Genomic DNA, 14,911 nt, shown 5'->3' with positions numbered 1-14,911 from the left:
AGGATCTGTACCACAGGACTGGCGTATAGCAAATGTGGTGCCAATATTCAAAAAGGGGACAAAAACTGAACTTGGAAATTATAGGCCAGTAAGCTTAACCTCTACTGTCGGTAAAATCCTGGAGGCTTTCCTAAGAGATGCTATACTAGAGTATCTGAAGAAGAATAACCTCATGACCCAATATCAACATGGGTTTACGAGGGACCGTTCCCGTCAAACTAATCTGATCAGCTTTTATGAGGAGGCAAGTTCCGGACTGGACCAAAGAAATGCAGTGGATGTTGTGTATATGGACTTTTCAAAAGCTTTTGATACGGTTCCACACAAAAGGTTGATATATAAAATGAGAACAATGGGGATAGGAGAAAATATATGTATGTGGGTTAAGAACTGGCTCAGTGATAGGAAACAAAGGGTGGTTATTAATGGAAATCACTGAGACTGGGTCTCAGTTAACAGTGGGGTACCACAGGGGTCAGTATTGGGCCCGCTTAATTTTAACATATTTATTAATGACCTTGTAGGGGGGCATACAGAGTAGTATGTCAATATTTGCAGATGACACTAAACTCTGCAGGGTAATCAATACAGAGGAGGACAATTTTATATTACAGGAGGATCTATGTAAACTAGAAGCTTGGGCAAATAAATGGTAAATGAGCTTTAATGGGGATAAATGTAAGGTAATGCACTTGAGCAGAAGAAATAAAATGTATAATTATATGCTTAATTGTAAAACACTGGGCAAAACTGTCACTGATAAAGACCTGGATGTATTGGTGGACGACAAGCTCACATTTAGTGGCCAGTGTCAGGTAGCTGCTGCAAAGGCAAATAAAATAATGGGAGGCATTAAAAGAGGCATAGATGTTCATGAGGAGAACATAATTTTACCTCTATACAAGTCACTAATGTGACTACACTTAGATTACTGTGTACAGTTCTGGTCTCCGGTGTATAAGAAAGACATAGCTGAACAAGAGAGGGTGCAGAGGAGAGCGACCTAGGTTATTAGAGGACTGGGGGGTCTGCAATATCAAGACAGGTTATTACACTTGGGGTTATTTAGTTTGAAAAAACAAAGGCTTAGGGGTGATCTTATTACTATGTACAAGTATATGAGGGGACAGTACAAAGACCTTTCTACTGATCTTTTTACTCTGAGGCCAGAGACGGGGACAAGGGGGCATCTTCTACGCCTGGAGGAAAGAATGTTTAATCATAATCACAGACGCGGATTCTTTACTGTAAGAGCAGTGAGACTATGGAGCTCTCTGCCGCATGATGTTGTAATGAGTGATTCACTACTAAAATTTAAGAAGGGCATGGATGCCTTTCTTGAAAAGTATAATATTACAGGTTATATATTCTAGATTCCTTGATAGGGCGTTGATCCAGGGAACTAGTCTGATTGTCTTATGAAGTCAGGAAGGATTTTTTTTCCCCAATGTGGAGCTTAGTGTTTGCCACGTTTTATTTTTGCCTTCCTCTGGATCAACATGTAAGGCTATGGGTTGAACTAGATGGACTTAGTCTTCCTTCAACCTTAAAAAAAAAACTATGTTACTAACACGCTTTTGTCATTAAAATTGGTGCAAATATAATGACTATATAACATTTTCTATACTTATGTCCTACCTGCTCGTTCAGTCATAGGGGTGTGATCCCAGCATTCAGTCCGGGCTGGAGCCGCCCACGTATTTGCATTTTGCTCCCGGCGAGCGCTGAAGTCAGTGTGGGGCGCTTGCGCAGTATGACGTGGCCATGCAGTAAAGCTTGCAGCGCTGGGAGCCGCGTGTGCGCAGTGACGAGCAGCTCCGGCCGCACCCAGTGAAGCTGGGAACTTCACTGCGCACACGCGGCTCCCAGCGCTGCAAGCTTTACTGCCCGGTCATGTCATACGGCGCAAGCGCCCCACACTGACTTCAGCGCTCGTCGGGTGCAAAATGCAAATACGTGGGCAGTCGACTTTAACAATTTGAATAAGTAACTGGTGTTTTCAAGGAGTTAAATTACTTTGTGCCACTAATCTCATGCCACCACTACACAGATAGTGATGCCCACATCAAATTCATGTCACTCCAGCCTTGCCCAAAGTGATTTATCCCTTAAAATAAAAAACATTTATTCAAATCTGGGAGAATTGGCTATTTGCCCACTTTGATGCCAGTTCTGATGCCCGCTTGGTCTCAGCTGGAGTGACCTGGATTAGATGGGCATCACAATCTGTGTCTGCAATGTGAGCTCAGTGGCCCAAAGTCATTTAACCCTTTCAATAACGGTCTTTGGTGCCTTTTTTGTGTCACATTCATAATTTTTGTAGCTGCTTTTAAGTGTTTTCACATCAAAATGTTTTATTTTTATTGTTAAACCTGTGAAAAAAAACAAATAAAAAAAATTGCCGAATAAGAAACCACCTTCAGTATGGTACAAGAGGGCGGGAGATACTAGCAGACATGTCCAGAGGTCAGTGACGGGAGAATATCACTGGCAGCTGTAGGAGGCGCCATAGTCATTAATAGACGCACCGGACCCCAGAGGACAAAACAACCAGTCTGATGAAGCCCCCCGAGATGGGCGGCTATTTAACATTGTTCTGGGTCGTCTCAGATTTGTGTATTTGCTATCCGCGGAAACATAAACAGGCGCGGAGCCTGTACTGGGGGGGAAGAAACAAAGAGCAAAAAGGAGTCCCGAGGGGGTTAAAGGCTCAGACATGGCTGCTGGAATACGGAGAAGCGCCACAACCAGGAGCGAGCGCTCTGTGCCAGATGATTCCTGCCGAGGGGACATAGCGCCACGCACAGGCCCAGCAGTAACTCACACCATCCGTCACCCACTAACGAGTGTAAGGAGGCCCGGATGCTTGGTTGGCAAACACGTCGCTTGCCACCGATCAGTGATACTTCCGCTTCCGGTCTCTAATGCTGACAAATCAGTAGTGGAGGTGTGACGGCGGCCGGGCAGGGTCAGTGAGTGAGTGAGACGTGTCGCTACTTCTCTTTACTCTCCGATCATGGCTCCTAAAGGCGGCAACAAGCAGCAGTCAGAGGAAGACCTGCTCCTCCAGGACTTCAGCCGAAACCTGTCCGCCAAGTCCTCCGCTCTGTTCTTCGGCAACGCGTTCATCGTGTCCGCTATCCCGATCTGTAAGTGAGAGGCGCTGGCGTCCTGCCCCGGGTCTCCGCTCATTCATTCCATAGACGTGGCATCCCAGCCCCGGGTCCACAGGCAGATACCGTGTGTACAGCATAGGAGTGTATGCACCGATTGTATATAGTGCCTGTACTGACTGTATATAGTGCATAGGATTATGTGGTGTGTGTACTGACTGTATATAGTGTATAGGATTATGTGGTGTGTGTACTGACTGTATATAGCGTATAGGATTATGTGGTGTGTGCACCGACGGTATATAGTGTATAGAATTATGTGGTGTGTGCACTGACTGTATATAGCGTATAGGATTATGTGGTGTGTGCGCTGACTGTATATAGCGCATAGGATTATGTGGTGTGTGCGCCGACGGTATATAGCGTATAGGATTATGTGGTGTGTGCACCGACGGTATATAGCGCATAGGATTATGTGGTGTGTGCACCGACGGTATATAGCGCATAGGATTATGTGGTGTGTGCACTGACTGTATATAGCGTATAGGATTATGTGGTGTGTTCACCGACTGTATATAGCGTATAGGATTATGTGGTGTGTGCACCGACGGTATATAGCGCATAGGATTATGTGGTGTGTGCACCGACTGTATATAGCGTATAGGATTATGTGGTGTGTGCACCGACGGTATATAGCGTATAGGATTATGTGGTGTGTGCACCGACTGTATATAGCGTATAGGATTATGTGGTGTGTGCACCGACTGTATATAGCGTATAGGATTATGTGGTGTGTGCACCGACTGTATATAGCGTATAGGATTATGTGGTGTGTGCACCGACTGTATATAGCGTATAGGATTATGTGGTGTGTGTGCACCGACTGTATATAGCGTATAGGATTATGTGGTGTGTGTGCACCGACTGTATATAGCGTATAGGATTATGTGGTGTGTGTGCACCGACTGTATATAGCGTATAGGATTATGTGGTGTGTGTGCACCGACTGTATATAGCGTATAGGATTATGTGGTGTGTGCACTGACTGTATATAGCGTATAGGATTATGTGGTGTGTGCACTGACTGTATATAGCGTATAGGATTATGTGGTGTGTGCACTGACTGTATATAGCGTATAGGATTATGTGGTGTGTGCACTGACTGTATATAGCGTATAGGATTATGTGGTGTGTGCACTGACTGTATATAGCGTATAGGATTATGTGGTGTGTGCACTGACGGTATATAGCATTGGAGCTTATACACTGACTGCATATAGTGTAGTCACTAGTATATACAGTGGCATGTAAAAGTGTGAGCACCCCTGGTCAAAATTACTGTTAGGCTATGTGCCCACAATGCAGAAATGAAGCAGAAAATTTCTGCAGCATTTCTGCATCTACCTGGCAGAAAAAACGCATGCAGATTGACAAGCGCTTTCCAGGCGATTAGCATCACTTGGAAAGTGCTTGACAACTAGGTCACACTATATAAATCCATGCAACCGGCATGGATTTATATAGTGTGACCGTAAAACAATGCTTAAAATAAAGCTATACTCACCCCCGATGTCCCGGCGTGTGCTGCAGCGCTCGTTCCTGTCTGGTTCCCGGCTGCCGGCATATCGCGAGACACAGCGGTGAAGGGCCTGCGGTCACATGACTGTGACGTCACTGAAGGTCCTTCAGCGCTGCCGGCATTCAGAGAGAAGCCGCTGGGCAGGTGAATATAAACTTTTTTTTTTTATTTTATTCTTTTTTTTTACAGGTACAATGGTACCCAGGTCTGGATGAGAGTCTCTCCCCACCCCCCCCTCCTCCAGAACTGGGTACCATCTGCACATAGAGACGCATATAATCCGCTTGTACAAATGTACTGACACGGATTATATGCGTCTCAATGCAAGTCAATGGCGGCGCTTCCGCAAAATTAATGAACATGCCGCGGATTTATGAGCGCTGCAGAAACGCTGTGGAAAAATCCGCAGCATGTGCATTGACATTGCGGAATGCCATTGGGGACCATGGGGTGTGGATTACCATGCGTTTTTGATGCGTTTCCGCTGCCATAAACGCATGAAAAACGCATCGTGTGCACGCAGCCTTAGGCCATGTGCCCACGATGCAGAAATGCTCAGGATTTTTTCCTGAGCGTTTCTGCATCTCCCTGGCAGAAAAAAACGCATGCGGATTGTACATGCGGATTGTACATGCGTTTTTCCTGCCAGGGACAAGCGGAAGTGAAGCGTTCTTCACATGCATTTCCGCATGTGGGTTGACAAGCGCTTTCCAAGCGATCTTAGCATCACTTGGAAAGTGCTTGACAACTTGGTCACACTATATAAATCCATGCAACCGGCATGGATTTATATAGTGTGACCCGAGAGATTGTAAAAAAAAAAATATATATACTTACCCTCCGAAGGCCCACGCTGTCTTGCTTCGCTCGGTCCCGGCAGCGGTAGAGTGAAGAACCTGCCGACGTCAGCGTCGCGTGACCCGTCACATGACTCTGACGTCAGCGCAGGTCCTTCATTCCATCGCGAAGTGCCGGGAAGCAAGGAGGAGCCCACCGTGGGCCGCCAGAAGGTAATGGTACCTGGGTGGGGATGAGACTCTCCTCTATTCTACACCCGGGTACCATCCGCACATTAGAACGTGCCAATTACGCAAGTACAGATGCAGTCTTGCGGAATTGGCGCATTCTAATGCAAGTCAATGGCGGCGGAAACGCAGCACTTCCGCAAAATAATTGGTAGTGCTGCGTTTGTTTCCGCAGCGGAAATTTCCGCAGCATGTGCACAGCACATGCGGATTATCATTGGGGGACATGGCAGGCCTTCTACCATGCGTTTTTTAAGCGTTTCTGCAGCATTTTTGCCGCTGTGGAAACGTTTAAAAAATGCATCGTGGGCACACAGCCTTAGGCTATGTGCCCACGATGCAGAAATTCTCCGGATTTTTTCCTGAGCGTTTCTGCATCTCCCTGGCAGAAAAAACGCATGCGGATTGTACATGCGTTTTTCCTGCCAGGGACTAGCGGATGTGAAGCGTTCTTCACATGCATTTTCACATGTGGGTTGACAAGCGCTTTCCAAGCGATTTTAGCATCACTTGGAAAGTGCTTGACAACTTGGTCACACTATATAAATCCATGCAACCGGCATGGATTTATATAGTGTGACTGTAAGAATGGTAAAAAATAAATATATACTTACCTTCTGATGGCCCCCGGTGTCTTTATTCTCTCAGTCCTGCCTGCCGGCAGATCGCGGTACACTGAAGGACCTGCCGACGTCAGCGGTCGCGTGACCCGTCACATGACTGACGTCAGCGCAGGTCCTTCAGTCCACCGCGATCTGCCAGGACAAAGACACCGGGGGCCATCAGAAGGTAAGTATATATTTCTTTTTTATTCTTTTTTTTTTTTTTTTTTTTTTTTTTTTACAGGTACTATGGTACCCGGGTCCGGAGGAGAGTCTCCTCTTCTCCAGACCCGGGTACCATCCGCACATTGAAACGCTCGGATTCCGCAGGTACAGATGCAGTGATGTGGAATCCATGCGTTCCAATGCAAGTCAATGGCGGCGAAAACGCTGCGCTTCCGCTCAATAATTGGTAGTGCTGCAGCGGAATTGCCGCTGCGGAAACGCTTAAAAGACGCTCCGTGGGAACACAGCCGTGCTATGAACAGTTAAGCAAGTTGAAGATGAAATAATCTGTAAAAGGGCTTAAGTTACAGATGACACATTTCCTTTGGGCACTCTTGGAGATTTGTGCTCTCAGATAACTTTGACCAAGGTTTCAGACCTTAATTAGCCTGTTAGGGTTATGGCTTGTTCACTATCATCGTTAGGAAAGGCCAGGTGATGCAAATTTCCCAGCTTTATAAAAACTTAGCCTCCTCTAACCTTGTGCCAAAAAACAGAAGCCATGGCTTCTTCTAAGCAGCTGCCTAGCACTCTGAAAATGAAAATGGTGGAGGCCCACAAAGCAGAAGATAGCAAAGCGTTTTCAAGTTGCCCTTTCCTCAGTTCAAAATGTAATTAAGAAATGGCAGTTAACCGGAACAGTGGAGGTCAAGATAAGGTCTGGAAGACCAAGCAAAATTTCAGTGAGAGCTGCTTGTAGGATTACTAGAGAGGCAAATCAGAACCCCCGCTTGACTGCAATGTGTCAAACAAGAATTGAAAGGCTCTTGTTTGGCTACAGAAAGCATTTATAAGTTGTGATACTTTCAAAAGGTGGTGCTACTAGGTACTAATCATACAGGGTGCCCAAACTGTTGCATCTGCCCATATACCTTTTTGTAACTTTTTAAAAACGTAAAAGATGAAAATATGTCTTTTGTCTGTGCCTAAAATACAAAGGAAATCTGTCATCTTTAACTTTAGGCCTTTTTAGAGATCATTTCATCTTCAACTTGCTTAACTGTTAACAATAACAGTAATTTTGACAAGGGGTGCCCAAACTTTTACATGTCACTGTATACCGCCAGCACTGATCTCTTACTGCTGTCAGTAATTATCACTTTACAATGTGGTGCTGATCGCGGAGGCAGAGATGATGGTGACTGACCGGAGTTGTCCTAGAAGATTATTTATAAATGATCCTTCCATCACAGTTTACAGAGAACCTGTCAGCAGGATTTTGTAAAACACATGTCTGTAATGGTGCTGTAACACTGATTACATTGATACCTTTGGTGACGAAATCCACTTTGCTGTTCTTCTGTAATCTCTATTTGAAGTTTTCTGCTAATCAGATTTCGGTGCACTGGGTCTTTTCCTCCCTGTCTGTGATTCCGGGCCCCAGCTGCCTCCAGGATGTGAATAACAGGACACGGCTTTTTCGGTGACTTACCTCCTGTTTGAAATTTCGAATCGTCTCAGTGACGTCTTTTAGAGATGTAATTGGGCTGGGATCTCAGTCTGGTACATGTGGCTCCGTACCACGCCTGCAGTGCACATGTTGAGGAGACACATTAGGTGAGGGGAAGCTATGGAAAGTACAGCACAGAGCATCAGTTGTCTGAAAGATCCTTAAACTGGACCAAATCATTGTCACCCCTGCTGTATTGAATGCCCGTTATTAGTGGGATCAGCTGTATTAGGGCACCGTTAGATAAATCCTTCAGGTAAGTGGTGTGCTGCCATGCACAGCACCGTGCGGGATAAGTGTATGTCTGCGGTCAGTAACAATGGCTGGATATCTCCCTATCACAGTAATGATCTAGTGTCTGGTACGTCTTAGCGACTCGTGTTCATTTTCAGGGCTGTACTGGAGGATATGGCACATGGATCTGGTCCAGTCCGCTGTCCTCTACGCTGTCATGACGCTGGTCAGCACATACCTCGTGGCCTTCGCTTACAAGAATGTTAAATTTGTTCTTAAGCACAAGTAAGTAATGTTACATTAGTTTTCACTACAGCTGCAGATAGTGAATCCGAATTTATAATGGCATTATCTAAATAGCAATGCCATATAGAAGTGTAGAGTTTTGTTCTTACACCGTCTATCAGGGGCTCGCTGTATACAGTGACATGTGGCCCCAGGGATATGTATGTAGTAGGCTGACATACTGTAGCTTCTAGGACCACCCTCAAATCGTCATCAGGGGGTGGCTGTGGTGTCAGACACTTCTTCTATCTCCCCTGATGACATCGGAGCTAGAAGCAGAGTGCGAGCGCTGCACTCGCATCTCCCGCAGCGTCTATCACCCAGAATCCAGGACATCTTCAGAGGGGACAGCGATGCAAGAAGCTAGTGAGTAACTGCAGTGACGCCCTGTTCTAGGAGGGGCGATGGATGCTGCGGGAAGTGAGTGCAGCCCCAGCCTCCTGTGACGTCATGTTTGAGACTACTCTCAAATGAAACATCACAGGAAAGTACAGTTTTAAAAAAAAAAGCAAAACAAAAACTCATATAGGGATTAGCAGGAAAGGCAAAAATTAAGGGAATTGTGTAATAAAGGAAATTACAAAAGTGGTTAGGCTGTAAGGAGCACCCCTTTAAGAAATGAATTGTCTCCTAAAAAATAGATTTTTGGTAGTTCAAAAACTTTAAGTACAACTTTAAAAAAAAAAGTTATGAATTTATTAAATAAACCATCGTTCTAAATTTACTATTAATATGAAGTACATCTCTGACCAAGGCAATGAGTAAAGGCTCGGCAAAGTTATTACTTTGTAACGTGCCACAAGCCAGATTTGAACTTTAGAATAAATCCAGATTTTTGTTGTCTCCAGTTCTGACAATATTATAAAGTTATTAAAATACCCAAGAGAAAAGGAAGTAGAAAACGCCCAAGTATCAAAAAAATGTAAGCAATATTATTCTACCTACCCCCGCAGTCCTTATCCATCAGGTGGTTCTTATTTATGTGGAAAAGAATTTGAATAGCCTGTCCTTTTCTCAGCTTAAAAATAATGAAATGAAAAAATGAGCATAATCAGTATCGCCACGTCTGTAAAAATAAATAAATAAATTTTATATATATCTATTAAAATCTACAATTAATTAACCCACAACATAACGCAGTAAAGAGAAAAAAAAGTGAACCACCAGAATTGCTGGTTTTGGACTAATAATAAAAAATAAAATGTTTTTTCACCATTTCATTCCACTTGGAATGTTCTTCTCGCTTTTCACTACAGTATATGAAAACATGAGTGTTATTTGAAACCACTCCAAAAAAAAACCAAAACCAAGCCCTCACATGGCTACGTTTTATTAACTTTTTTAATTTATTTTAATTTATGTTTCTTGGAACGGAAGAAAAAATGAAAAATTGTCCTGTACTTAAGTTAAGGCTGTACATTTGGGGCTCTGTCTTTTTCCCCAAAAAACTGATTCCAATGAAGCTATAGATCACACTTACAGAGGGTTCAAATGGATCCCATTTGTGGGGTCTCTTTTGTTTTCCCAACAATGTCTGACTTTTGTACAGGCACAAGGACGTACCAGGTGCTTCCACTACAAACTGTATGGAGTTGTGCCTGGTAACCAAGGAAGTGAACACACTCTGGCTCCTTAAATCAACTGATTGGCCATTAAAGGATGGGCTAAGCCCCTTTGGTAACCCCTGTGATTTCAATGGCCGCAGCTATTGGTCACAAATGTATTGAGCTGCTCCATCATTTCTGTGCTTCCAGCTCTTGGACTTGTACTGGTACAAGCTCCTGATGTCTCAAAATATGGCATATAAGTCTAAGTTCACACGAGCATAAAATAAAACAAACAATTGTCAGTTTTTCATTTGTATGGGGGTCCGTATGCAATTCTCATGGCCTCTGTTTTTGTACATCAGCAGTGAATAAAATTTATAAGACGAAATACAGTTTCCTATTTTAAAGAACTGCAATGTATCTGTAAAAATCAGATGTTATATGGTTGATCCGTGTGGGATCAGATCAGATTTTTTATTTTTTTTGGAGCACCCATAGACTTGAAATGGCATAAAGTACCTATACCCAATTTTTAAAAATGACTTGAGCTTGTCGTCCTTGGAGTTCATTATTATTTCTTTTTCAGAGTGGCCCAGAAGCGTGAAGATGCTGTCTCCAGGGAAGTAACCCGCAAGCTTTCTGAAGCTGACAACAGGAAGATGTCTCGTAAGGAGAAGGATGAACGGTATGAGACTTCAAGTGTCTGCATGTGGATGGGCAAGCAGCAGTCTGACATATGGGAGCAGCTCGACCATCTCTTCGTGCTTCCCTTAGATAGGGCTTTGTGATTTGGCTTACTTTAAACCCTCATTCAGACACCCATAAAACACGGTGTACAGAGCTTGATGTATGGACTGGCTGTGGTCTCCAGACCTAAACTCAGCGGACTCGTGTGTCTGAGGCTGTCAAGTTTGGACCAGTAGAATCGCTGCCGGTTAGTGCATCGGTCTATACTCGGCCGTGTTTCATGGTAGTTTCAATGAAGCTTGAAGGTTTTTCTCATCAATTACCCTTCCAGCATATTTTCCTAATCGATTCCTCACCAGCTCTCTGGGGGTTGCACTGCTCTTTTTGACCCCATGTTTTGCTCGCATACATTGGTGACATTTGCGGTTGCCTGACATGCTGTCACTATTAAATAGGTTGTCCGGGATGTCAACATTGATGGCCTATTTTTAGGATAGGTCATCAATGTCTGATCAGTGGGTGTGAGACACCCGGCACCAATTAGCTGTTCCCAGTGTCAGTGGAGGCCGGAACTGCTCAGTACCCCACCACAGACACTATTCTGTCGACAGAGCTCTGCGTCTCCGGCTGACACTGGGAACAGCTAATCGGCGGCGGTGCTGGGTGCTGCACCCCCACTGATCAGACATTCATGACCTATCCTGCGGAGACGTCATCAGTGTTGTAATGACTCATCCGAATACATGGCGGGTTACAAGTAGTGACGAGAAAGTACAATCAAATTGCTAAGCAAAGCAAATTGGAAAGTTTCTTATTTAATTTAAAAAAAAAAAAGTGACAGTAATTCTTGAATACCTGTATAAATCAGAACTGCCTGTGCTAATAATGTAAGAAGGTGCCAGATGCTACCTTTGATGTAGTCTCTAAACTCTGGATTATGCAAATTATGTCTGTGATGAAAAAGTAATGAATATAAGTGTCATATTCTGTCCAGACATTTTCTTTTTTTCTTCTCTGATTAAAGGATACTTTGGAAGAAGAATGAGGTTGCTGATTATGAGGCCACCACCTTCTCCATCTTCTACAACAACACGTTGTTCCTGGTCCTGGTCATTGTTGCTTCCTTCTTTCTGCTGAAGAACTTCAACCCTACAGTGTATCCTTCCATTCTGACAGTACCGTATGATAAATCTTGGGATATCTGAGACCTGTAGCTGCAGGCTTGCCAACCTGACTTTATTTTTTTTTCCTTTTTTTTTTTTCTTTCTGGGCAACTGATGAAATAATCATGAGTGGACAATATTTTTTGTGGACACATTGTAAAACCATTATAAATCATTATGATTTATAAGGGATCCATGTCTACATCAGAATTATGAGCTGTACATATCATCTGCATCCATCATAATCTGTAAAATAACTACAATCAAAATCTAATGTAAGTTTCTTCAGCTTTAAAAAAAAAAAATCAGAAGGCTCGAAAAAATTTTACGTACAGGACAAAAAAAGGTCCTATTTTTATGGACTGTCCCTTTAATTTTTTTTATGGTTTGCATCCCTGGGTAGCTTGTGTTAGCTTTAGTTGCCTTTATAGCTCCATGATCTCGTTGGGAGTAAAACTGTGTAATACTTGAATGTATTCAACATCAGTGAATTTAGGAGAAGAGTGCCTCCAGCGATGCTTTGCGTTTGGTGACAGTCGCTTTAGACATGTAATGACTGATTAAGCCATATACTCGGCCCTGATGTTCCTCCATGAATAGGATCACACTAGTGACTCTTCTCTGGAATGGACCTGCCATTTAGACCAGTTCTTCCCTCCAACGAAGAGCTCTAGCCGATGTCGCTGTACTTCTTTAATTAGTGCCTACACACTATAAGGCCACGTTCTTATATTTGTATATTGGGTCCGGGTGCTGTCCATGAAAAAACTAACAGCACTCAGTTTAATGTTATTCAATGGGACGGTACAGATGAGGGATTTTTTTTTCTTTAATGGACCAATTCTGCACTTTAAAAAAAAAAAAAAAAAAATTGCAGCATGCACTAGTTTTTTTCCATTTGTCAGATGGCACAAGCCCAATCAACTCTATGGGTGCACAAAAATCTGATTCCATACAGATCATCCGTATAGCATTCGATTTTTACAGATCAATTGCAATTCTAAACTATTTAGTTTTTAACTTTTTAATCATTGCTGATGCATAATAACGGATTCCATACGGATGACAAATGGGGGGGGGGGGGGGACTCGTCTGAGTTTTTGAATGAAACACTTTGATTTTTTTTTTTTTTTAAATACGCTCCTATGAATGGTGAGGAACCGACCGGACCAGCTGGTGATATCACTTGCAAGTACCTATCAATTCTGAAGCGGTGTTCTGTTATAGCTGCCGCACGGCTGAAGGCTGAAGAAACCAATTCTTTTTAATATATATTTTGACCACACCATATTCTAAAATGCCCAATGAGGGGCACAGAGTTAATGTCTAGTCCGTGTACAGGACAATGTTTAAATGGTTAACAGCCTCGCCCAGAGCTCATTTCAGGCCGCGTCTAATAGAGACAGAAGGTATCTGCCATGTGCGGTCATGCGGTCACGTACATGTTTTTGATACTGCTTTAAGGCTGTGTGCCCACGATGCGTTTTTCAAGCGTTTACGCTGCGGAATTTCCGCAGCGTAAACGCTTGGTAAACCTTCCCCCATGGTCTCCAATGCAATTCCGCACTTTCAATGCCCATGCTGTGTATTTTTCCGCAACGTTTATGTTGCGCTCAAAAATCCGCAGCATGTCCATTAATTTTGCGGAAGCGCTGCGTTTTCACCGCCATTGACTTGCATTAGAACGCGCCAATTCCGCAAGACTGCATCTGTACTTGCGTAATTGGCGCGTTCTAATGTGCGGATGGTACCCGGGTGTGGAGGACAGGAGACTCTCCTCCACACCCAGGTACCATTAAAAGCTGTAAAAAAAAGAATAAAATAAAAAATAAAGAATTATATTCACCTTCCGACGGCCCCAGGACTCCTTCCCTGTGGTTGCCGACAGATCGCGCAGGACTGAAGGACCTGCGCTGACGTCAGTCATGTGACGGCAGATGTTTCAGTACAGCGTACCGCGATCTGCCGGCAGCCAGCACAGGAGCGCAGCAAGACTCACGGGACATCAGAAGGTAAGTATAGGTTTATTTTTAACCATTCTCTCGGGTCACACTATGCAAATGGTGTGGATTTATATAGTGTGACCTAGTTGTCAAGCACTTTCCAAGTGATGCTAAAATTGCTTGGAAAGCGCTTGACACCCGCATGCGGAAATGCATGTGAAGAACGCTTCACTTCCGCATGTCCCTGGCAGGAAAAACGCATGTACAATCCGCATGTACAATCCGCATGCATTTTTTTTCTGCCAGGGAGATGCAGAAACGCTCAGGAAAAAATCCTGAGCATTTCTGCATCGTGGGCACATAGCCTAAGGGTTTGAAGTGGTTCAGTGAATATGTACTTATGCTGTATTAACAGATTTGTTATTTCATTTCTTTGTTTTTGGCCTTTCATTATTTGTTTTGATTGTTCTCCCTTAGTTTTCCTTAACTTTCTATTCCAGAAACTACATCCTGTCTATAAGTGCTTCTTCCGGCCTTATTGCACTGCTGTCTACTGGATCAAAGTAAAAGCTCCAATAAGGGACAAACAGTTTGGTGCAACAAAGTGTTATGCATTTTTCTTTTGTAATAGACAACATGTACAATAAAGATTGGGTTGGATTTCTCTTCTGTTTTTACTTACATTTTCTTCACAATTTGCCAAGCATAATGGCATTTTATATCTTCAGTTTCATCGGCAGAAACTTCAGCACTGTTTTATAGGCTTGTGGCTTGTATGTAAGTTTGTTTTTCTGCTATTATCTGTACTGTGCTACCAGGTGTGTATGTTGTGGGATGTATGCATGCCTTGAACAGCCCTTTAAGAGTGAATATATTTGCTCTGGTTGTTAGTGTATCGTATATTTGGAAGCCCAGATACTGGATCTAAATATGTAGCTTGCAACACTCAGGAGCATTGCAAACTTGGAGAAGAGTTTAGAGCTCACTGAGCAGCTCTGGCTGGGGCCAGTGATATGGAGGTGGGCAATATCAGGATCCATAAGTAGGTAACAGCTAGG

General features: G+C 43.6%; 1 protein-coding gene across 1 annotated transcript; it reads left to right on the top strand.

Annotated features, from left to right (window-relative positions):
* Positions 1 to 2,906: 2,906 nt before the first annotated feature.
* On the top strand, positions 2,907 to 14,518 carry SSR3 (signal sequence receptor subunit 3). Its single transcript, XM_073674772.1, has 5 exons — positions 2,907 to 3,149; positions 8,387 to 8,513; positions 10,647 to 10,745; positions 11,772 to 11,903; positions 14,354 to 14,518. The coding sequence occupies exons 1-5, from the start codon at positions 3,017 to 3,019 to the stop codon at positions 14,418 to 14,420; spliced, it is 558 nt and encodes a 185-aa protein (XP_073530873.1). The 5' UTR covers positions 2,907 to 3,016; the 3' UTR covers positions 14,421 to 14,518.
* The last annotated feature ends 393 nt before the right edge of the window (positions 14,519 to 14,911 follow it).

This window comes from Phyllobates terribilis, unplaced genomic scaffold (genome assembly GCF_046119375.1).
Source record: "Phyllobates terribilis strain yellow unplaced genomic scaffold, ASM4611937v1 Scaffold_3__8_contigs__length_932513732, whole genome shotgun sequence".
Taxonomy (NCBI): domain Eukaryota; kingdom Metazoa; phylum Chordata; class Amphibia; order Anura; family Dendrobatidae; genus Phyllobates; species Phyllobates terribilis.
This window is presented reverse-complemented; position numbering and strand designations above follow the sequence as displayed.